Below are 25,067 nucleotides of genomic sequence, written 5' to 3' on the forward strand. Positions count from 1 at the left end.
GGTGAGGACAGTTTCTGTTGCCTATCACTCTGAAGTGCAGCTGCAGCACAGTTTGGGAATGCTGTTCCCAAGCTGTTCATCAAGATTACATCATTGATGGGACAGACACACACACAGGGCAAATCCCTGCAGCTCCTGGCTTGAAGCACTCCTTGCTGTTAGTGCCTATTGCTATAAACACAGTGCTCCTATTCCTTGGGACAGTCTTTGAGCAGGCAGTGCATCCATCAAGAGGACCTCATCAGTCTAGGCTGTCTTTCCCTAGGCTGCCATCAGTGATTTTGAACAGAGCTGAATCAAAGGCCTGGCTGAAGTCACACCCTGCTTCCACATTATCTACTAAGTTGATTCAGTTTCCAAGGAAGAAAATTAAATTGGTTTGGCATGATTTTATCTTGACAAATACATGTTGGCTTGTTCTTATCAGTTTATTATCCTCTAAGTGTTTATAAATGGTTTAATTTTTTTTATCAAGTCTTTTAGGTTACTGAAGCTCAGCTCCTTGTGTGTAATTCCCTTGTTTCTCCTATAACTGCTTTAAAAACAGGTATTACGATTTCTCTCTGATCCTTTGAGACATCATGCATCCTCCACATTTCTTAAAGATGAATTGCTAGTACTTTTGTGATTGCCTTGGCTGAATTCTTAAGTATTCTACGGGGAATTTCATCAAATTCTACCAAAATGAATCTATCTATCTTACCTACTCTTTAACTCCTTGTTTTGCAAGTCTGCCCAATGCTGAAGTTCCTGAATGTTAAAATTACCTACATTTAAACTTTTGTTTGGGATGACAAGAGGCACAGTGAGTGAAGTACTGGCTACTCTATTTGAACAGAGACTTTTATCTGAAAGAAATTAGAAGTCTATAAATTGAAAAAAAAGGCTGCAGCAGACAGAGATTGCAAAGCCCTTGCCTGCCCAAAATTTACATGCCCTGGCATTATACTCAGAAATATCCTGTCAAATTTTTAACAGTTAGGACAAAGAATGAAGTTAAATATTGCACTGCTGGAGAAATTTAGACCAAGAGAACTCAATTACTCAGTTTAAGTAAAAAATAGTAAGTCCTAACTGCTGGAACAAGTGCAAGATGCATTTGCAACAATCAGAAGGAGAGATTATGATATCATTTTTTTAAGTTTCACTGGTAGTTTGTGCTTAGAGACTCCAGCTGGGCTTAGAAAAGCTCTGAGCTCAGTATATCTGTGGTAGTATGTTCTGTTCAATTCATACCTTCTCCAGAGTGCTCTGGACTTGAACCAGAAATGAAGCTGGAGTAAAGGAAAGGCTGAACTCATGCTGTAGGTGTTTTGGGCAAGTAGCTATGGCAGAAGCATTACCTGATCTGTCAGTCAATGTGACTAATCAGCTGGAAAAGAATTGCCTTGTTCATTAATCAGGTGCTGGTTTAACACATTGAAACATCACAGCAGGGCCTGGAAGTGACATTTCTGAGCTAATATTCTACTCCCTGTGTTAATTCCCAGACCATAACCATATGCCCCCTCAGTATTCCCTCTGGGAGTCAGAGTTCCTGCCTAGCTGGCTGCTGCCAGCTATGACAGCAGTTCATCTGTTTCTGGTCTGCACCATATTTCCATCATGTGGGTCCGACACAGCCTGGCTGCCTGTGACCCTAATTATGCTGAAAATGTTTAACATATGCAAGACAGTGGAGAAGGACTTAGGCCTGACTGAAGTGAATTGATACATCCTGAGATCACTACTTCTGAGGCTGCACAAGCATACTCAAGGAGAATACAAAAAAAAGGTAGCAGGTGCTGGCATCTTCCACTATTTGAGCACCATGTCTATGTTAACCCAAGCAGATTGGCAGGACTTGTTCTGCTGGTTTGCAAGGCAAGGGTGTGAGGAAGGGTCTGGGACTTGGTGGGTGAAGCCAGCAGAAAGAGTTGTAAATGTAACTAAGAGCAAGAAGAGACACTTCCTGATACAGAGATAATGGGAGGGAAAGAGATGGCTCTTTTCAGCAGTGAAACTACTGAGCTCACGAAATATTGATTTAGTCACCAACCAGACTTGGGTAATGAATTTCTCATTCCTTTTGAAACACTGCTATAAAATTCTACCCTATCTGCTTGGGTCAAGAAAAAAAGACATAATTTAAAACATTAATACCTAGGGTCAAAAAATGTACAGAAGAGGAGGAGACATTGCCTGTTATTTCAGTGTATAAGAAAGGCATGAAAGACTATGGTGGAGACTGTGTATACAGTAAGGTGAATGGATCCTTTAATTAGACATGGAGCCATAATATGAGGAGTGTGCAGGGCTAGCTCAAATTTCAGCTTGTGGATCTGGAAAACCTTGCTGTGAGAATTTAAGAACTTACCTCCTTAGAGAATCCACCCCACAGGATCTTGTTTTCATTGATAAAAAGCCTCTCCCCTTTCTTGGCATAAACGTTGTAGTGCCCAACCTCTTCAAAGACGACTGAGCCATCCTCCGGAGAGAGATGCCAATTGATTATTGAGTAATTTCCTACCAGGTCCCCAAATTCATCAAAATCCACTTGCTCCCCCATGTTATTGGTGAAGTTTAAGTGTCGCAGATGCTTGAGAACCTAGAGAGAGACAGAGAGACACTATGAATGCCTGTGTTTTACAACCCTACCACAGCACACATCTGCTATGGGGACAGAACTAGGAAGAATCAGTTTGCTACAAACCTTTATCTCTTCAAATCTCTTAATCACAGCAGTAGGAGGTTTTCTGTCACATGAACACACAGAACCTGTACAAACCTTGTAGACAACACAAGGTATCATGGTCCTCTGGGTGGCTGGCAGGCAACCCATCTGTAACACTGACGCTACCCCATCATCCATTTAGCATTCCTCTTTGGTCCTCTGAGTCACCTCTACAAGCCCACAGCTCTTTGTTAGGGCCAGGGAAGTGGCAGCAGCCTCTCATGTGTTTCAGTCACCCATGCATTGCTCTCACCCTGCTCCTGCAACCATTGCATGAATGCTCTCAGTTGGTATCTCTAGTCTCTGAATGATCAATCACTCAGAAACAGGAGTGCTTGAGAAACAACTCAGACTTGACTCTGGACTGAAAAAAGCCAAGCCCAATGCACTTCAGTAAGAAAATCCCATAAAATCAAGTTCATCTGCCATATGGCAGACCTGGAGAATTCTTACCACTTTTTTTGGCTTCTGTTTCATGGTTGCATAGTTGAAAGTAATCACATTCTGCCTGTTCCCAGGAGTTCTTCCCTGTAATTTTCACCTCACGCCTTAAAAGTGTCATACAGAATCATAAAATCATTAAGGCTGAAAAATACCTCTGAAATAATCAAGTCCAACAATCCGGCCAGCACTGCTCTATTCACCACCAAACCATGTCCTCAGGTGCCATCTCCACATATTGTCAAAACACTTCCAGGAACAATGATTTCACCACTTTCCTTGACAGCCTATTCCAATGCCTGACCACTCTTTCCATGAAGAAATTTTTCCTAATATTCGATTTAAGCCTTCTCTACCATAACTTAAGGCCACTTCCTCTCATCATGTCACCTGTTACCTGCGAAAAAAGACCAACCTCCTTGCCACAACCTCCTTTTAGGGAGTTATAGAGAGTGATAAGGTCCCTCTAAGCCTCCTTTTCTTCAGCTGAAGGCTCCTCCTTCCCTCCGCCACTCATCATCAGACTTGTTTTCCAGACCCTTCACCTGCTCTTTTGCCCTTCTTTGGGTGTGCTCCAGCACTGTCTTTCTTGCAGTGAAGGGCCCAGAACTGGACACAGCACTTGAGGTGTGGCTCAGCAGTGCTCTATACAGGGGGACAATCCCTGCCCTGCTGGCCACACCATTGCTGATACAGGCCAGGTGCCATTGGCCTTCTTGGCCACCTGGACACTGCTGGCTCATGTTCAGCTGGCTCACAGCCAGTATGCTACATGTCCCTAATCCCAAGGACAACTGTAGTTGTAAAATTCATGATCTAGATAGCCTGACAAGTAGGCCCAAGAAACTTCAGCATGCAAGAAAGCCTATACTCGCAACGGTGATAGAATTCATCCACATCCTATTTCTGTTCAAAAATAATTGCTGATTTATGCAGTTATCAGATTTCTCTCCAAGCTCATGTATGGAAAGATGAGGTGACTCTGAGGGCACCTGGCTGTCAGCTGCCCCTAGACCCCAGCAGCATAGTTGCTGCTGTGGTTCTAGTGCCTGTGACAGTTTGTAAGCCCAGTTTCTCTCCCCATCTCTCTCTCACCTGTGAGTGCCCAAAAATACAACTTTGGATGGCAAAATGTAAGAGAAACCAAAACTAAATCAATTTGTCTGGGCAGGCAGAACCCTCTTCACCCCACAGACAGAACAGACAATATTGTTTTGATGAATCTTTTTCACCTGGAAACACAGGGACAGTGGAACAGAATCACTTCATTAATTCCTGTCAGTTTTGCTAAATTGTCTCATTTTTCGCTGTTTCCTTTTGCGATCCTCCTATCTCAAGCTAAAATCCCCAGAGCCACAGATACCCTCCTCCCACTGCCTGTTTAAATGCCAGCCCGAGAGAGTCTGGAAAAATCATTATAGTATTACAAAAGATGTGGCCAACAATACCTTTTCAGCTTGTGTGATGTTGATGGAAGAGTATCAAAATATTGCTACAATATTCAGTCTTTGAATAACGGGTGAGACAGAGAAGGCAGGATTTTTTCTGTCTTTCTCATCCCTGTTGCCCCTCCTCTGGAGACCAGCTCATTCATAAGGTGTGGAGCTGGAATGATCTCACCAAAGAACCAGGATGTGTCCCTGGAAGATCTCACCCTCTGATGGACACAGCAAAAGAAGGTGCTCTGTGCTGGCACTTTGCTGTGGAGAGCTGGGGCATTGCCTGCTGTGGGTAAGGAAATAGGAAGACTGCTCCCCTCTCATTGCCCTCATTGCCCAGGGGTACCCAGGAAGATGCTACCTGCTCAGCTCCATCAGGGGACAGTGAGAACAGAGCAGAAGCAGCTCTGAGGTCGGAGCGGGTGACAGGGTCTGCAGACCCACAGTGATGTGTTGTACTCCCTCACCTCACTTTGGCCTCGTCTTCACAGGGGCTTCAATCTTGGTCTGGTTGTTACCAGAAACTTTTTCCGTCAGCAGTGCAGGTGCTCAGCGGGGCAGCTCACATTCCTCTGCAGGCTCTGGCACCTACCACGGGGTGACAGCTGCAGCTTTGATGTCCAGATCAGGTGATTATTATGCTGAGCCTAATGCCTTGTTTCTCCTCACTCCAACTCAGTATGACACTCTTACGCAGCTGCATAATGGATGCACTACTGCATCCTTCTGAATGACAACAGGATATCCTGACTATCTCTGATGGTTTGACTATTACCTGCATAGACAGGACACCTTGCCCTTGTTTTGACTGCAGTTGTTACACACACTAGGAGACAATCTTGCAAGAGCCATACTGAAGATTCTTCAGTTCAAGTCATGCTTCTCCTGGTCAGCTGCAGCAGCAGGAGGCTCGCTGGTCTTAGGATCAGCAAGACAAATGGTGGAGAAACTTCTGGATTCCCTGAATGCAATTTTTTGTTTGTTTAATTTCATAAAGTTCATATCAATTAGTCTGTTCCTTTGCCTTCCCTCCTGTCATTAGGTTCCTTAAAAGTAATACATACCCCTGGCTTTTAGTTGGGTTTTGTTGGACTAGTTTGACAGGATCTTTCCCTTGTGCACACACACACACACACTACACCTGAGCATTCAGGTTATAAATGATTTCATGTATGACCTGGTATGTCTGTCTGACTGCTAATTCATATAAAAGCGATGATCTGCAATTAAAGTTGTCTTTCCCCATGCACGGTATAACAACTTCAGCTCTGCAACTGTAGCTAGAGGGTACAAAATGTGTATCAGTTCATGCACGAAAGACACATGACATTATTAAAATCCCAAATGTAGAGGCAACAGGAACAACAGAAATAACAAAGCCTGTTTTTTCTCCTTTCCAGAAGACAACCATTTTTCTTCAAATCTAAATTTTGGAGGGGCAGCTACAATGAACTACCACAACATGTTCCTTCTTTAGAGAGCAAGGAAGTCCCAGGATCGTATCTCTGTATTGCACAAGTTCTGCTCTTTACACGGTGAAAATACAGTTTAGACAGACAAGGAATATATGAGCACGAAACTTTGAAAGAGGAAGTTGTAGACTCTGAATAACTACAGCACTATTTTATAATCACCAATCTATCAAAGATTAGCTAAAGGCTTTACAGTTAAAAATGTCTCACTAGGTTTTGTAGCTAAAGGTAGGAACATACATAATCAAGACTCAGTCCACAAAGACCTAAAAGACCATGCTTCAGCCAGGCCAATAGCATGTGTCAGGGGTAGGTGCATCGTATCCTGGAACCAAGAGTTTATGAAAGAAGTGCTGACCTTGCAGCTTGGATACACTGTCAGCAGCTGGTGGAAGCGTGTGGGGAGAGAGCATTGTGCAAGCTGCTGTCTTTAGGTATTTCTTTCTGTAATTTTTCCTTCTTTTTTTTTCTCTCTGTCACAGACTTCATGTTGAATTGCAATGCCTTTTAATTAAAACACCTGTTATTGGAAAGGACTTGCAAGCTGCCCTCTAGCTCACCCTCCCATTATTCCTGGTAAGTCCATTCCCAACTGTGCAGCATCCCATACTTTATCCAGGCTAGATATTCTGGGTCGTGTGGTTTCCACTTTTATGGGAGGATCATAAAGCTGCAACATAAATACAGTTGTGTTAGACCAGGCTGGCAGCTCAGCTGCCTAGGACCTGCTTTGGACTGTGGCCAACAGCAAATACCTACAACAGGAGCACAGAGGCTGTGATACTTCCCCTGAACATTCTCACCCATTTTGAAGCTCAGTGACTTCCTGGGCCATAGGTTTTCTACCCAATAACCTTTGGGTGGATTTTTCTTCCATGATGTTGCACATTTGTGTTCGGCACCTGCGTGAACTTTTCACATCCGCATCCTCCTACAACACAGAGGCCTACATTTTATGAGACAAGCAGCTCTTCAACCCTCTTGGAACAGAGCAGCTATGAATCTCTTTTGATGACCTTCATGCTTATATTGGCAAAGAGCTGTCATTTGCTGATCATCTCTTCCATGCCTCAGGATTTTACAATCACCTCTCTTCAGACACCTCTTTCTCAGGCTGCTGAGCCCTATCTGATGTTGCTACATTTTGTACAGAAGCTGTTTCACTGACCCTTCTCTAAATATTCCCAGTTGTCTTCATCAGTTCTGAGGCTAGCACATGATGCTGAAGTGAGATGCACCAAAGGGTTGAGAAAGTGGCCCCAGGACACTGTTTATCTCTCTGTCCCTTTTTCAGTGGGACTATTCTTAAAAGTGCATTTGCTTTTTCTGACTACTGCTCAGACAGACCTGACGAGTCCACCCATAGACTTGATCAACTTCATTTGTGCTAAGTCAGATCTCATAATTTATTTTTATACTCTGCTGACTATCTTTCAACCAATGCACATATAAGTTCTGAATTTGCTGACAGTCTACCAGAAGATGCCTTCAAGAAGCCTGAGCGTACTCTGTGAATAGAAGCCCCATACACATCCTAAAGCCTTCAAAGCGTTTCAGGAGGTTTGTGAGGTAGGGTTTCTCTTTAGAGAAGTCATGGGCACTCTTCCTCAGTATATTCTGGTTTTCCTTCTTAATTTGTTTTAAACACCAATTTCTAATAATGGTCTCAATCAGGCTCTGTTAGTTCCTTGGATCTCCTCCAGAACCCTTTCCAAAAATTGATGTCTCATCTGTGAGCTTTCTAGGCCTCAGGGCCCAAGATTTTTCAAGTGAGGAGATGGACACCACAGCCAGCTCTTCAGCTACTTCATCTGTGAGCTCTGGCAGATCCCTTGGGTGAATGCTGTTCACTTGCCCTGGAGTATCAAGGTTCATTTTACTCTTGTGTTCCATAGTTTCTTCTATAGTCAGTTCAATTAGACAGATCCTCTAAAAGTCCTCATAAATAACTAAACCTTCTTAAGTTTGTCCATGAGGAGCACGCTTTTCTTCTGTCACGGCTTTACCTTGTCTTTTGCAGTGATAATCTATGGCTTAACAGACAGTCCTACTCCTGCAATGTTTAAAATAGGATTTATGAGCTTTTACCGCATTTCAGGATGTTGCTTATTTGTTTTTCTGGCCTGCCTTATTTTATTTTTACATTTAATCTGCCAGAGTTTATGAATCTTCCAATTTTACTCACTGGACATAACTCAGTTATTTGAAGGATACTGTCTCACTTTTAAGAAATACCACCTAATACCTTTGTTTTGCCTTGTCAATTTCCTTTCTCCCCCCCCCCGCCCTTTCTTGATCTGCAATATACGCTCACTTTCTGTCACTAGAGGCTGGTGGAAGGCAAAAACCATCCATTTTAAATTTTGGATGCTGTAGAGAGAAGAGAATTTTGTGTGTGCATGCATGCCCAAAGCTGAACTTTGAGCTGTCCTCTGAAGCACAAGCCACAGACTAGTTGTACATTTTGATAGAAGCTGGACTAAACAATAGTGACATGTCCTAAATACTCCAATTAGTAACAAGATAGGAGACAGATCCACCACTTGGGAGGCTGATTGCAACCAAAATCTGGGGCTCAGGGCTAGAAACAAGAAAGTGAAGGTCATGTTTGGATGAAAACCACTGGAAGTAGGACAAGATCCTGGAGCTGAAGGAGATGTGTGGAGACAAATGCTGGGGGATGCTCAGTAACCTTGGCCAGTAACGCTAGAGAAAAGCAACTTAGAGGAGCTAGCCAGCATAAACAGAGAAATTCCACTTTGACAGACCCTCACCATGTCCCTACCAGGAAGGGGAGACTGGTGATGTAACACTGTGGGGAAAGCAAGAGCGTGTGAGATACCAAGCAGTTAAAAGTTGTAGTCTTGTTAATTCTTAAATAAATGTAAATAAACGTCACTATCCAGGTGTGGTATGACCTGTCCTTTACTCTGTCTCAATTGTGACAGGTCCTTAATCAGTCTCCATATACTGTCAAAGGTTTAATATTCTTGGCTTCTTTCTGATGTGTTTCCTCCCTAGGTCAAATGGTCCTGCAATGGAAGAGAACCTGGGCACACTATAGTTGTCTGCCAACATAAAAGACAACCAATTACCCCCCTTAACACACAGTTGTAAGCAATCCTGTCTTGACAATTAACACATTTTCCCATGCTTAAGTTTTAATTTCTGTCTACCTATCTTCAGGCCTGTAAAACAGCTGAGGGCTGACAAGTACCAAATGTTTTTCTCTTTGGTTTGATAGAGTGCTCATGCTGAGAGCAGCCACACCACATCATGGCTCAGTGTGAATGAAGATGGAAACCTGGCAACTGTCCTCAAGATGGCAAGTCCTGACTTTCACTTTGAATTGCAGAGGGCCCGATCTCCTCTCTTGTTTTGGATCTCTCATCAAGTGCATGGAGAAGATGCCTTCATAATGCTGTAACAGGCGTAAGAACTTGAGAGATCAGCTATTCCATTAGGCCAGGGGTGATGGTGTGCAGGACCTGGGTTTTGCCAGTGGTCAAGTATCACAAGGAAATATGCCCAGGCCAGTTCTGGAAGAACCACTCATACAATACTTTGAGAGAAATGTTGTCTGGAGCAATCATTTTTTGGTGTTTTTTCTTTCTTCTTTTCACTTTCAACTACCTATGTGTCAATCTTCGTTTACAGACTAGCAAAACTCAAGTTTTTACTTTTTGTATCAAATCCTTAATTCCTGCTGCATTCTCTAATTTGGAATATCTTGTTCTGCCCTTTTTTTATGTAGGCCCAACTCTAGGAGTCTCTGAAAGGCAGTGCTGTCATCACAGCATCAACCAGTTCTGACACACAGGAACTGAGTAGGCAGGAAGGTGCTGGCCCTGGCCCCTTGTGTCAATAATACCTGTTTTCAGAAGCCTGAGGCAGGGCAAGATGAATTTTACCCTTATGTCCAAAGCATTCTTACCAGCAGGAGCTGAACTTTCCTCCTTCCCTGTTGTTCTTTGTACACCAAGAGGGACAGCATGTAGTGCTGATGCTGTTTCTAAAACCAAGATGACAGAATGTGCCAACACCATTACTGTCACCTTTTTCCAAAGGCCGTCCAGAAGATAATGGTATTCTTCAGCCAGTGAAGGACATTGCCTCACACCACTTTCTACATTCACAGAGTCATAGAATGTTCTGAGTTGAAAGGGATCCGCAAGGATCATCAAGTCCGGCTCCTGGCCCTGCACAGGAGTCACACCATGTGCCTGAGAGCATTGTTCAAATGGTTCTTGAACTCTGCCAGGTTTGGTGCTATGACCACAGCCCTGTGGAGCCTGTTCCGTGCCCAACCACCACCCTTTGGGTGAAGAACCTTTTCTTAATATCTAATCTAAACCTGCCCTGACCCAGCTTCAGGCCATTCCCTTAGGTCCTGTCTCTGGTGACCAGATTCCACCTAAGCTCCCTAGTTTCTACTGCCATACTGCTCTGAAGAAGTGACTGTTAATACTTTTTATCACTATAAGGGTACTTTAGGGGGAGAAGCTGAAAGGTACCCAGGAACAGAGTTGTGTTTCTCACTGTAAATACCTCACAAAAAATTTGGATGTCTTCCTGTTACACACATCCAGCTTCATGCACAGGGAGCGCCTGGTGCGTAGTTGGGATACTGAGCACTTCATGCCAAAATAATGAGAACCAGTCAGCAGCTACTGGGTGAGGCCTGGGCTGTACTCCAGGATTGAAACTGTCAGGTTGGTAACAGGGCAGATGAACAATAGGAGAGAGACTCTGGAAGAAGGGCTGGTGTCAAAGAGAGATGAACTGATGGTAAGCCAGAGGTACACAGAGAATACTCCAAGGGAAATTTGGCAAGATGGGATGGACATCCCAGCTCTGGTGAAATTCTAGATCTGCACTGAATTGAAAAGCAGAATGAAAGCAAGAGAATTCACTCAATACTCAAGAATAGCTGTGTGAAGCCTGAGAACAACTCAAGAACATTCATTGTTATTCTTTGATAAGAACTGAATGATTTCCTTGCAAAGCTAGGAAGGTCACTGGATAACACAATTAAATGTGTATGACAAAAACAATGTGCCATATGTTAGAAGTAATAATTTAAGCCATTCATAATTTTTATTGAAGAAAATGAACTAACCACTCAAGACCTGTTCATTATAGTAGGCAGCTCAGTAAAAACACTGTGCTTTATGCAGCAGGAAGAGCAAACAAAATATTAGGATATGAAAGTAAGAAAAAATGATACTGAAAAGATAGTGCTGATAGTAAAAGTCTCCTCTGGAAAAAGCTTCTTCTCGTCATTTGATCAGAAAAGAAGATTTAAATTAAACAAAGATAAGAGATGTCCATAGGTGGTGATGATAGCTCTTGGACAGTCAGTCTTCCATTTCAAGCAAAATGAAAGCATGGAATTATTTATCTGTTTATGACACACGTAGTGATTTTTGGGAAATAAGTGATATATTCTCAAAGAAGCATAAACCCCTGTCCCTGAAAAGGCAACTGACCTTATTCAGGTCTCCAGAGAAATACAGGACATCCAGCTGACATGACAAGATGCGCTGATTGTCATATTGTAACTGATAATTGGTTCTTTTCTGCTTCTGTCAAGGATGTGATCCCTAGGCAGACGGGGGCTGGATCTCTCTCTGCCTCTTCCATTGACCAGTGCCCTGTCCTTGAGGCAGCACTGGGGCTGACATGGGGACCCATGCATACATTATATCCTTTCTTTGTGTGAGAGAAGCAGGATCTCCAATAAAAACCTTGCAGAAATTGGGAGAGGAAGGAACTCATGTGGACTGTGTTGGAAATACCCTCACTTGCTGCTCAGAGGAAGGTCTTGGTGCTTCCCTTGCCTCATTCTATGCTGTGGTGGCTTAGTCTGCTTGGAAACTGGTGAAGCCTAGAGTTTGCTAAGACAAGGACCAGTTTTACTGCCTGTAACTGGGCTTGATGTGTCAGCTTATGTGGTGTTCTCACCAGCAACCAAGAGACTCTGCTTTGCTGCTTAAAAACTGCAGAAGCTTTGATGCTCTCTTGACAATGAAAGGTGACAAAAAAACAAACTAATAGCTACTACTACAGCAGTAGAAGCAAGTAACTTAAACCAAAAACGTCAAAGGCAAGCATTTCTAAATGTGACTTGATATAAAATGGGACTAATCTGATTTAGGATCAGATTTACTACAGTACAATATTTACAAGGATGTCCAGAGAGAAATCAAAAGCTCAAGCCTAGTGGATTTCATAACAGGGGCTGTACAAGTCAGGTTCAGCTGCAATATTTCAGAAAACTCCATTTGGTATTTACTGGTGCTTGCAGTTGCCTCAACTCCATTGCAAACCTGAGTCTGAAATGCTTCTGAAAGACCTGTCTGATGAGTCACAGAAGTTCCCAAAAAAATGATCTTGCAACATTTTGGCATTGCATGGCTGCATGTCCAGAGTGATTTAACCATCAGTTAGGAGGTTGTAGCACACAGTAAGGATGGGAACAGGATATTTTGTTTCCCTAAGGTCCTCCACAACTCCTGCTGGCCCTGTGTGCACCTACAGTTCTAAATGCAATTGTCTGTAGAACACCAGTCCTGAGCCTGTACTGTGTAATGCTTAGCTGATAGTAAACAGCACCTCACACAGGCATGCTATGGTAAAGATTAATGTTATTGTCCAGCGTGACCAAAGATTTACATAGGGAAACACGTGAAATCCTGTAAAATTAAATTCAATACAAACATATTTTTTAAACTCAAACTCAAAAGTGTGACCTTCAAGTGACAGTTCTTTTTTTAACTGTAATTACTTTTTTTTTAGTGATAAAAAGGGGAAACTATTAATTTTGAGTCTGTCAAAATGCTGGTTTGGACAGTGATGTTTTCATTAACTGCAATTAGTGAATTTGACTAGCTCTAGAGTAGAAAAGAGATGACAAAATACTTTTTTACCTCTAACATTTTCCTTTTTTCTTTTTAAAATTATGATCCAGCTGTATGATGGTACCCCAACAAATCTGTATGGCCCAAAGCATGATAGTGTAGTATTAGTTCCCTAGTGTCCAAAAAAATCCTTCCTACAAGCAGCTTCAGGAGTTAGGGCATCTGGAGTAGCCTCAGTCCCAGTTCAGTGCTATCCCAAACAGACTTAATCTGATCTACTGACGGCAGTAGGTTTCTTCTGGGGAGAAATGATTGAAGTGACAGAACCTCTCCCCTCCTTAATGAGCCTCTGTGAGCGTTAATTCAGTTCCTAGAAATCAGGACAAAAGTTACGGTAGAAAAATGAAAAATAATGTCTGTGGAAAACCCCTAGATTCAGGATATAATGCTATATAAAATCAAGGAGGCTTCTGACTTAGTCTCTGCTCTGGTGATATACAAGCAAAGGACAGTGATGATGGAGCCCTCTGAACTCCACAGAATGGAAAAAATCCATGGATAAACTAGAGGAAAGGACTGACTGTACTGCATGCATGATAAACCCATTATCAGTTCAGAATTTTGCCTGTGCTCATTAAAATGAAAGCTCATTAATTAGAGAGTAATGATATGTTGTCATCCTCATCATACAAATAGAGCTCAAATAGCAGCATTTATTATGGCGGGCTCTAAAAGCACTAATCCAACACAGAACATCCAAATAAGACTGAAAAACACAGGTGTTGTATTGACAGAAAGCATAACATAAAAAACCCCAGAGAACAAAGAAGAAAAAAAATTACCAGGCAATGTATAAGAAGTTCCTTGAACATATTAAAATTCAAAGTTGTCACGTATGCCAGATCCTCATGACATTAAGGCTGTGAGAGACAGCTAAAGAGGCTGGAATGCCAAAGAGAGAGCTGAGGAGGAGCAGGAAACCTAAATGAATGATGTGTTAGTACCCTTGCTATCAGAAAAAAAATCACAGACATTCTTATCTCAAGGGCACTGGTTTTGGAGCCATAATGTGACATTAACTGAGGTACAAGGTCCTTAAAGAGAGATTACAGGGAAGCCTGAGCAATTTAAAATGGATCTAAAAGGCTGACAGAACCAGACAGTTCATCACAGCATGAGCAATAAAGAGAGCACTAATACAGTAGGTTTATGATATACACATAAAAATGCCACTGACTTTGAATGACAAAGTCAATATGCTATCTAATCCTATTCCACAGCAACTCCAATCCACCTTTTTGCTACTCACAAGTGTAATGAATTCCCAACACTGTGTCCAAAGTTCTGCTCAGTGTCAGCCTCTGGAGGGCTGCAACAGCTGCCAAGAAAAGACAATACTATAAAAGGCAGAGGGAGGTCCTCTGAAGCCAAAGGCTGCTTAGCCTGATATGAATCACAGGAAAAACAATGGAAAAAAAGAGTTTAGGGCTGAGGAGCAATTAATACAAAACTATAGAACTAAAACATAATTCCTGCCACCTAGTAACATTTGAGGAATACAGATCTTCTTAAATTCAAGTTGGGTTGACAGACATACCCCTTCAGAAGTGAAATAACTGAGCTTTATACTTCACGTAACATGGATCAAGAATTGCCCAGCAGATCAGACAGAGGCAGATCATCAGTTCATGGGGAATTCCTCCAGCCTCAGTAAACAACTCACTGTTTCCCAATATGTTCACCAGTACCCTGGCAGCAGCTACAAAAGCACTGCTGGGAAAATTTACAGAAAATTCACGGATTAAGGGAAAGGTAAATAATGTTCAAGAAAAAGCATTTCCCCTCAGATTGCTTTCAAACATCTATGTTTAATACAGTGAAATTCAGGCATAAGGAATTCACACCAGGCACAGAAAGGGTACCACCTGCTGCAAAGTATTACTGGCAGCTGAATGTGACCTTTCCATTGCATGTGGTGGCATGGAAGACTCAGGTACTTTGTACTCCTACAAATGAGAAAGTAATAGGAGTATGCAAATGTAGGATTTTTTTCACTGTCTGGCTGTGCTGAGTCTGTTGAAGGAATACTGAATACATGCCAAAAAGAGGGATGAGTGAATGGACAAGGTACAGAACTAAAGCTGAAAACTAGAAGTCCACTCTGCTTAAATTATCAAGGTGAGACTGAGGAATAATTTGATCAATGTGCATAAATATTATATGGAGAAAAATGATGCATACTTCATCTGGACTTTTAAACCTAATAAAGCTAGTCCAAGTAAGGACCAATGAAACTAAAGGTCAGTAAATCCCCACTGGAAATCAGATGTGATCTGTGACAAGAGACGTGGCCTGCCATGGATCATACTAATTAAAAAAAAAGGTCTACTAGTCAGCATCTCTTTGGGGAAAATAAATCTTGCTAAACACACCTTCGGCTGTCAAACACAGCCCTTCAGAAGTGAAATACCTAGGTTTTATATCCGATGTGAAGCAGCCTTTAGCTGGATCAAGATTACTTACTTTCCTGAATGTGGCATAAATTTACATAATTAATTATACAAAGGATTTCAAGCTGCACGATCATTTGGAAAGTGACTCCACTTCAACATGTTTTAAGTTTCTACTGAGGTTTTGTGGAGAGAGATGGTCTCTGGACAGCAAAAGGCAATTGTACAGGTACAATGAAACCTAATTGTCAGTGCTGCTAGATGGTATTCTGTGCTGTATGCTCCTCTCTTTACCTACAGCCATGGCATGAAAAAAACATCAGAACCACTTAGTCTAGACTTAATGCCATAATTGCTTTGGTTTTCACTTGCAGCAAATATAATATGGAGAAATCCATTGGGTACAATAGCCCAGGCTGCTGTGTACTAAGGGTGAAGGATCTATTGGCAGGAGTCCTGACTGAGTAAATGATGCTTAAATGCTCTTGGGACATCACCATACTGCACAATAACTGTTATGGTGAAGCATCTATCAGCTTAAGATAGGACTCTTTATTAATTTAAGCTTAATACTAATCAATATATTAAAAATGGTCCTATTATTAAAGCTACTAGTAGAACTAAAGGTTCAAGTGCTCAGTGTTTTCAGGTAGCATAATTCACATATGTTGTCTTGCATAAACAAAGTCTGATTGAAATATTTTTTTCTGGGATGTGTTTAATGCCATCCCTACCCAACTGTGCAGAGAACAATTGCGTAGATGTGTCACTTTACAGCACTTTGCTGTCACTTTCTTCAAACAGCTCCTTATGGATCAGTCTTTTCAAAGCCCCAGTGAGGTCTGAAACTGCATCCTGCACAGAGCACTGCTGATACTGCTTTGAGGAACTGTGCTGCTCTCTAGGCCAGGAGAAAGTCATAGCTTTTGACTGAAAATTCATTCCTATTTGGAGCTATAGGATGAATTACTTCAGTGCTTGGGTAAGCTCCTTGTTAGAATGAGAACCAACAGATTCTGCACTCTAGGTGTCCTTTCTTTTAACAAAACCATGGTAATTCATGAAACCTGAGTTCAATGGTTATTTATAATCTAATTAAGAAGTACTATCTATGGGAAAAAAAAAAAAAGGAGTCCCAAATTTTCCTATAGTCACTGTGAGTTAACTGAACTCATGCAAGTGCTTCAGACATTCAGAACGGGAAAGCACAGTCATAGGTCGCATAAATGGTCAACTAATGTTCCAGGGGATTCAGTTACTGTGTCTGGGCACATGTTCCACTTGGCTACTGGCTTAAATCTGTATTTTCCATTCCTCTATCAATGTAAGTCTTGGCCAACAAAGAAATCTCATGTCAAGGCTTTGATATCTTCAGTCTTTCATGTCATTCTTTCTACAGACACTGGCAAAAGTCCTTTCAGAGCAAAGTGTTGCTTCTAGTCCAGTTGGAAGATCACTTTTATAATTCTACAAGGCAAAAGGGTCACCATAAAAGTAATTTGTTCTCATTCCTTCTAACTTCTGTATAGAACAACACCAGTCCTTCATAGTGCATTAAAGTTCACTTTGGGGATAAAACTCTTTGACAGGTTAGTAAAGCATTTGTGAAGATAGATGACTACCCAGAAAGAAATGAAATAATAAACTATGCTATGATTATCATGCCTTTGAAGTTAGCTTCAACCCTACCTTGGGATAAATGGAAATTTTTTATATATCTACTTGTTTCCTCATCTGACTTTGTGTGTGCCTTTAGGAAGCTCTCAAGGTGCCCTTTGTCACCAGCTCCATTTGTGAGTAGTATCAGGAAAGGTCAGTCCTGGAAGAAATTTTACATCCTTTTGTGCAACAAAGACATGCTGTGTCTTTGTAACAGGTACTGGTGTCTGACATCTAGGTAATTCAAGGGATAATTGTTATCTGAAGTTGCTACAGAGACATTATATGAGCATTTCATGGAGCCTTCCCTAAAATTCTGACTATGGGCTGAAAAACTGACTTTTCCCCAGCTGACAGAAGTACTTCATAAATGAGCTTCATGAATATAAAAAAGTTCTTTTCAAATACAGCTTCTGTTGTAAAGCAGTGCATAAATGACTATATTAAAAGTGACTTTTATGAAAAATTCAACATGTTTGGGGGCAGACAAGAATTCTGTGCGTTTGGTCATCAGGCAGTATGTACTACTCCAATTCAGAAGAATCTCATCCATTCTTTACTTAGTAATTAATAAGTCCTTTGCTGTATTTGCTGCATGCAGGTCATTCACCCTTCTTCTAGCAGCCTTGTCAGGGCAATTGTTTCCCAGCACTTTTTCTATGGGTGAGTCCAGTTAAGTCTTTCTCCTTTTAGCTAAAGACACATCTAAATAATACTCCATCTGTTGTCTGCTTAGTTGATGCTCTCAGCTGATGGCAAGTTATTATCTTCAAACTGATGAATAAGCAATTGTCTGTTATTTCCCTGCTGGAGAAACAGCTGTGTTTGCTCTATTGACCCTCATATTTCTGTGTGCGGCTCAAGTTGTGCCCCTCTCAAATCTCTCGCCCACAACAAAGGCACACCTCTTGCCTTCTCTTCACAACAAACACATCTCCAGTACATTTGTAATGCAGAGTAGGCAAGGTTTTGCAGTTGCCTGACATTCAAGAGCTTCCTCTGTTTTCCTTGTGATTCTTCCCAAATGACTAATCTCCCCACCAGCCATATCTAATAGCTCTTCTGATACTGTTTAATTCTGTATATCACAAAGCAGCTCGTTTTGAATTGTTCAGACAGGCCTCTAGTTTAATAGTCACAAAAATTGATTAGATAAGCCATTAGGCTCAAAGGTCTATGTCATCGAAGGCATTATTTACTTCTTTAAAGCCTTGCACGATCAATTTCCAGCCAGGCAGACACAACTAAATGTAAAGCTGGAGAAGGTGCCAATCCATTTTTACCTCTTCACAATGCGCATCCCTAGCACTGAGGAAGGAACTATTCACTGGGAGGTGCACAAATGTAATAAAAGACTTTAGATGTTGCTAGGTGAAGCCAATTTGTATTTGTTTTTATTTTGTGGAACAGCATATGACAGGTTTTCACTGAGTCTGAGGTCAGTCAGATTTCCAGCCATAGAATAATACACACAAGCAGGTCTCCAACCTGAGAATCATTAGCACAACACATTTTTCAGCCCTTACACTGTGCTTTGCCTTGGGGCCTAGAAGAGCTTTTATTTTTCACTCATGCCAAAGTTCAAAGCCTCCGATGTAATAGCAACCTGCAAATTGTCTGGGAGTCACCCCAAAGATGCTCTGTGCAATGACCCTGTGACTACACACCTTTGCCTTCTCAGATCCTTGGAAGCCCGTCTTCCCCATTTAATCACAATGCTTTTTACTGCAAGACACAAAGAGAGGCCCAGCAGCTGCTCATCAAGAATCCAAATGAATGGGCAGAAACTGAGTGACCTCAGTCCAAAGAAAAGACAGGCCTTTCATCTTCTCACACAGAAATAATATGAAGCAGGAAATATTTGCTCTGAAGGATAGATTAGGATTCCCTATTAGTTTTCTCCTGATTTTTTTGCAGGACCACACAGTGTTTGTAGCAAGAGAGAGACACCGGAGAGGCTCCTGTAAATGCTCAGAGGGGAACTGAAAAAAGAACAGATGGACTTTTTCCTAGAAGTGGCCACAGAAATAGCCTCATGAGCTATTTGACTAAGAAAATAAAGGAACTTGAGGGACTTCAGAAATATTATCAGGGAAGATATTAAGAAAAAAGGGCTTCAAAACCAGATTGTTAAAGCAGCTATGAAGAAACAAGTAAAAAATGCAGGGAATTTTGACAAAGAGGCAGTTGAATCAATACAGCAGATCTCAGCCTGTATCCCACCTCTTGCTATAACTTCCCACTTCCATTCTGTGGCTTATGGGAGAGTCTGTGTTTGGGGTAGGCAAGTCCATGAACCAGAGCAATGCACAGAATTATCTCTACTTGATACAGTCTCCTAAAAAGTCACAACTCCCCTGCAGAAGGGAGTGGTCTTTTGACAGCTAGATATATTAGAAACCTTTAGGAGGATTTTTTCTGTTGTACTATTTGCCCCCATGCACTTTAAATCTTAGTGCTTTTTGTAAAATTTTGCCTTGCCCCAAAGTAACAGAATTGATACATTTTGTTTGGGATTGCCCTGCATCTTTTTGTTACCTGAACGAAACAGTGCAAAAAGAAGTAACTGATCTCATCTTGTTCAATATTGTGCAGCACACAATGGCAGATGCAGACAATACTGTCTGTCCTTTGCAGGCATCTTGCAAAGGTGTGCACCTCGATTATCTTCTGCCTTGCAGCAGCATAGATTCTTAAAACAAGACAGCTCAGATAGCTCAGAATAAGGGCAGCACAGACATCCTAATAAAATCTGCAATTTTCTGAAGTGCCAGATGCCCCATTTTCAGATAAAGGATTCTGAATTCCTTGGCCAGCTCTGTATGTGGAATGAGTGGCACAGGTTCCCCTGGGCACAGCCTGGAAGCTGTCCTGCCTGCTTGCCTGCTCTGCCTGTGCCTGCATCTCTGCACATGCTGGGCAGCTGGACAACTTGGGCTGGCCAGTCCCATCTCCACTGGGAATGCCCATAGCCAGTTTCAGAGGCACTGGTAAAACAAAAGGAAGCAAGACTGGGTTTATGAACAGGATCTGTCACAGATCACTGACCCAGGTGGAGAAAATGAGCAAACATTTCTTAAGCAAGTAGCTATAAATAAGTAAATGTGAAGGTTGGTAGTATTTGATTTTTCACCTTAGGAGACAAAAATCCTGCACTCCCCATGCTGAAACACACCTAGTGTCTTCTTAAACTATAGATGGTAAATTCTTAATAGAAGAAGTTCACTCAGTTTAACCAACTCACAGTGATTTGTGCTAGGCTGTCCATTTCAAATTAACTGATCACCAAGGTAAAAATCCTGTGTTTATATATGGACCTGCACAAGTACCCTCCACAAATGATACAGAACACATCCCCCAAAAGATCTGTGTTATAAGTACATAAAACTAGCAGTTAGCAAACAACAATAAAAACTCATATGTGTTAATAGGATAACACCACTGAAAGGCTACAAAATTAAATGGTACATAATTAAATTGTGGAATGTATAATCTTTGCTCCCCAAATTTTTGTTGACAAGGGCTGCTCCAGACTGGAGCTCAGGCTAATGGAGCCACAAGTTCAGCAGGTTCACCTTATCTGTACCACACAGCACCTGGCCAGTAATTGCACACACAGTGAGCAGCTGCCTTCCAGTCTCAGGTATGGGGGCCTCCTAGCACTGTCCTTGCTCTCTCAGGTCACTTCCCATCTAGAAAACCCTGACCTGACTGTGAGAAAGAGAGCAGGCAGTGAATACTGACAGAAGTACCACCACAAATGAGATTGACTTTACTAGAAAGATTTTCGTCTGTGTGGTTGTCTGAAAACCACTCTGGAAATGCTGGAGGCTGCATGTTTGTGAGGTGAACTCATTACTCCCAGGGCTGAGGAAAGCTTCCTGAAGGTAATGAGCTGCAATTCCTGGTATGAAGTAGCTGTGCACACAAATTTGGCATTTTCCTGCTATTCATGTGTTTGATTTTGAAACAAAGTGGAAAAAATGCACAAGTAGGCTTGAAAGCCACCATATGATTATAAGTATAGTCTGTTCCTTTGTAGTGCTCCCTGTTCCTGCCCAGTGGGGTTATTCTCTACATACATACTCCTTCTTGATGCTGATTCCCTCCTCTCAGGCAGGTATGTATATCCAAATGCCTAGATCAGCAGGATGCTTTACATTTCGATGTGTATATCCTTCAGCACCCGACAAGCAACACAGAAATGACAGATCATTCTTCCAACCATGGAATCTTCAACAAACACATTATTTTACTTTGCAATAGCATGAATATCCAGCTTTACTTTCCAAGCTGACAAGGCATAAAGGAATGAATTAAACTACATTTATTCTGGTTCATTTTTACTGACAACAGTGAAAGCTGAATCTGTCTGACTCGCCCATTTCTGCCAGTATTTTCCTGAAAAGCAGAATAGCTTTGAAAGACAGAAACTTTGGAGACAGCCAGCAATTGCAGGATTCCACTAAATCAGGGTCAAACCTTGCGCTCATCAACTCCGAGTAAAGTGGTTTTGAGAAACCTATTCAGGCACCTAGAGCAGTGCAAGTTTCCCATAAATGCCAAGACAAAGCCTTTTACTTCGATCTGACTGATATTTTTGAGTTAACTGAGATTAGACAGGAACCAAACTGCAGTTCCCATATCCGAATGTGACCTGACCTCTGCAGTTTGTGGCAAGGACAGCCTTTGTTTTGGTTAGACTATCCCAAAGAGAGGAAAATAGCCATGCAAATGGGGAGGTGATCCTCCATTTATTCACCTGTGTTGTTCTGATTTCAGGTGTGTTTGGACTCAAGCGTTTTGTGACAACCAGAATGAGGCAGACAGAGTTTTCTACATATCTGACATACCATCACTTGATAGTCCATGCTAATTGTGTTAAGAATGCAGTAGATATTAAAACCACAAAGTGAATACCACATTGGATAGCATGATCAAACACAAAGTAAGGTAGAGAGCATTCATAAAGGATAAGAAGACAAAATGCCAGAATGTGATCCATGTGGCAGCGGGCAGAATGCATTGAATGAATGGGTAAATGGGACTAAGTCATGTATAATTTCGTCAGTTCACAAATACCACTGCCAAATCAAGGCAGCTATCTATTTTCTGCCCAAGAGCCACACATTATTTTCCTCCATTACTCAATCTTCTTTATTTTGATCCTATATAAGCTTAAAATTGTGAGGAAAAAAATACAGCCTCTATGGAAAATTGCTGTGGGATTGCAAAAGATATAAAGCTTGCCAAAGAAAATGAACTCTAAAAACTGTTTTCCTTGTTTATGTGTTCTCCCCAGGCCCTCTTGTTTATGTAAGGCTCAATATATGATCAAGTTACCTTGCGTCAGCCAGGCTGTGGTAATTGTCTGTGTGTGCACTTTCGGCCCGCAGCAAATGCAAGAAAATTCACCCTGGTTTAAGCCCCTTTGATTGCAGGCCTAGTCCAACTTACCTTATGGTGGGGGCATGCACCTACCTCAGACACAGTCACACACTGCATCCCAGGAGCCTTATGCTGTGTCTGAGACCCAGGATTGTGAAAGGCACCCTAAAGGGCATTTGGGACGGCTTCTCTTTCCTTCTGCAGGCATATCAAAAGGCTTACCTGCCATGCCTCCACCTTCTTTATGTCTGCACAGGACCCATTGGTGAAGAGTCCCTTCCCAGGGGTACAGGTATAAATATCCTGCAAGGCATGGGCAATGGAATACACTGCCAAGTACACATTATAGGATATCCGCAAGTGTGTGTAGTCCATGTACGGTGTCTCCACGCTAGTGATGTTCTCATCCCCCGTGCACGGAGGTCGGAAGGCAGACGTTCCATTTCCAGCTCCCAGCCCCTCTTCATGGCCCTTGTGGAAGGAAGCTGAAGCAGGAGAATTTTTGGACCCATCAGGGAGATAGCAGTTAAATGTCTCCTCCCAAAACTCCTTGGCAAAGCCATTGTTGGTGGACTTCTTGGGATGCACCTTCTGCAGGAACTCACGAAAGCCTGGGATCTGTCCTGCCTTCAGCGCAAACCCAATGGTGCTGCCAATGACACGGAAGAACTCTGGCATGGCTATTAGGGAAGAGCTGGCCCAGGCCTCACTTGCCAGCCAGATCTTGCCAGTGATGTTTCTCCTGACAATCTCTTTGATGAGCGGCTCCAGATCTGGGCCACTGGAAAAAACAACAATCACTCTTGCTGTGGAGTTCTGGATGACCTCTACCACCTGCTGGATCTCCTCTTCATCTGAGTACTGGGAGATGAGCTCACTAAAATCAATGCAGATATCTCTCTCCTCTGCCTCTTCCCGAAATTTTTCAATCCCTGGCCGGCCATAGTCATCATCAGCTGCAATTGTTCCCACCCAGTTCCAGCGAAAGTACTCGATGATGTCTGCCATGGCTGTGGCCTGATGCTCATCGTTGGGGATTGTGCGCAGGAAGGACTTGAACTGGTTCTTATTGCTCAGGAGACGACTGGATGAGGCATAGCTGACCTGTCAGAGCACAGCAAACGAGCAAAACACACCATTAAAGTGAAATGCCTGAAATAAATTGCCTGCATTTACCTAGCATCACTGTCAACCACATTTTCTTAGTCTGTGTTTGCAGGTGATCCACTCTGAGGGCCTGCACATTCTTCTAGCCTATCCTACAGAGGCACTCATACAAGAGCAGCTGCTCAGACCACAGAGGCTGGAGCCAGCTTGTGCCCACCTGCAAGGTCAAGGATCTGAGGGAGAGAGAAATGGACACTAGATTGGAGGAATGGCAAAGATTTCTGTCAAATCCAGAAACAGAAAGAATGTGCCATCTAGATAGATGAGGGCAATGCACTGAATTAAGACAAAGTAGGCTTTCTCTGTCCTGAACCAGACATGAGACAGCAGGACAGTATTTCCATTCCAAAGCTACTTTGTCTTTCTCTCCTTGCCTTTGACATCCATCCCCATCCTTAAAAAGGCTCCATCAGACACCACGCGCCATTTATATATAATCCCTGTCAATTGACATAGGAAGAATGTGATGTGTATCAGCCTCCTTGATCCTGCAGAGTGCTATGGTAATGCTACTTTAGCAGTGTTTCCTGACTGCTGGCCAGAATCAGCAAAAAAGCCAGTGGGCAGTCCATGCTTCATAAGCCACCATGTTTTATGGTTAAAATGAGACTTTATTTCTTTTTCTAAAACTATCAAGAACTATTTTATTTTCCTAATCAGAACAAGTGCCACATGCTCTTAAGATAGAATTTGAATTATCTACAAGTAGGAAGAAAACCATAAACCCCAGATAATAACATTTTAAAGATCTGGAGAACTTCTAAAACACATTTTGAGATTGGTATCTGAATTCTTTAGGACTGACTCTCATTTGAAAAAGTCTTTCATAAACAGTTCACTTAGTACAAAGTGAAAATTTACAGAAAACCTTATCTTTAAACTCTGTTATTTAATGTTTCTGCAAGAAAGAAAAGGAGGTCTCATAGTGCAGTTTCAAGGGCTGCAGGAGTAAATCCTCCTTTCACAGAGCTGTACTCTCCCCTGGACAGGCTCTTGCCCAGTGCTACTCTCACCCCCATCAACCTTTTGCCAGGAGGTACAGGCAAAGTGTGCCACTGCCACATGTGCTGTAAGGGGACCCTGAGGTCCTGAGGTACTGAAGTACTGAGAAACAGAATGGAAGTTGTAACATTTTCAGTGCCTACGTCAACAGAATGAGTAATGAGCCGTACATTAATTGTAAAATACACCATCAACTCCTACTGAAATGCAGGGCCTAATAAGCCTGGATTTGCTAATGACCTTGCTATAAATGGCTGTGGCAATTCTACCCAACACCTGCCAGTCTAAAAGACTGTTTTCATGTCATGCTTTCAAAGCTGTCATGCTTTTAACCACCTGGCTGAGACTTCGTTCCAGAGCTGAACCTCCTGACATCTACTCTTTTCTGCAGCCTCTAGCTAAGGCTACTGCCTCATAGGACAAATGTCATTCTCTGTTTAAAGAGAAAGTCTGAGAACTGCAAACATCTCTTATGT

The 25,067-nt window shown here is 42.2% G+C and overlaps 1 protein-coding gene across 2 annotated transcripts in view; it reads right to left on the reverse strand.

Annotated features, from left to right (window-relative positions):
* Nucleotides 1-25,067, reverse strand: part of CASR (calcium sensing receptor) — an 82,406-nt gene that overhangs the window by 15,533 nt on the left and 41,806 nt on the right. For both annotated transcript variants that reach the window (XM_058829592.1, XM_058829593.1), the window contains exons 4-5: nucleotides 22,645-23,526; nucleotides 2,357-2,587 (exon numbers count right to left, since the gene is read on the reverse strand). In XM_058829592.1, coding sequence (XP_058685575.1) covers nucleotides 2,357-2,587; nucleotides 22,645-23,526 — 1,113 coding nt within the window. The remainder of the gene's footprint in view (nucleotides 1-2,356; nucleotides 2,588-22,644; nucleotides 23,527-25,067) is intronic.

This window comes from Poecile atricapillus, chromosome 1 (genome assembly GCF_030490865.1).
Source record: "Poecile atricapillus isolate bPoeAtr1 chromosome 1, bPoeAtr1.hap1, whole genome shotgun sequence".
In the NCBI taxonomy this organism is placed as follows: domain Eukaryota; kingdom Metazoa; phylum Chordata; class Aves; order Passeriformes; family Paridae; genus Poecile; species Poecile atricapillus.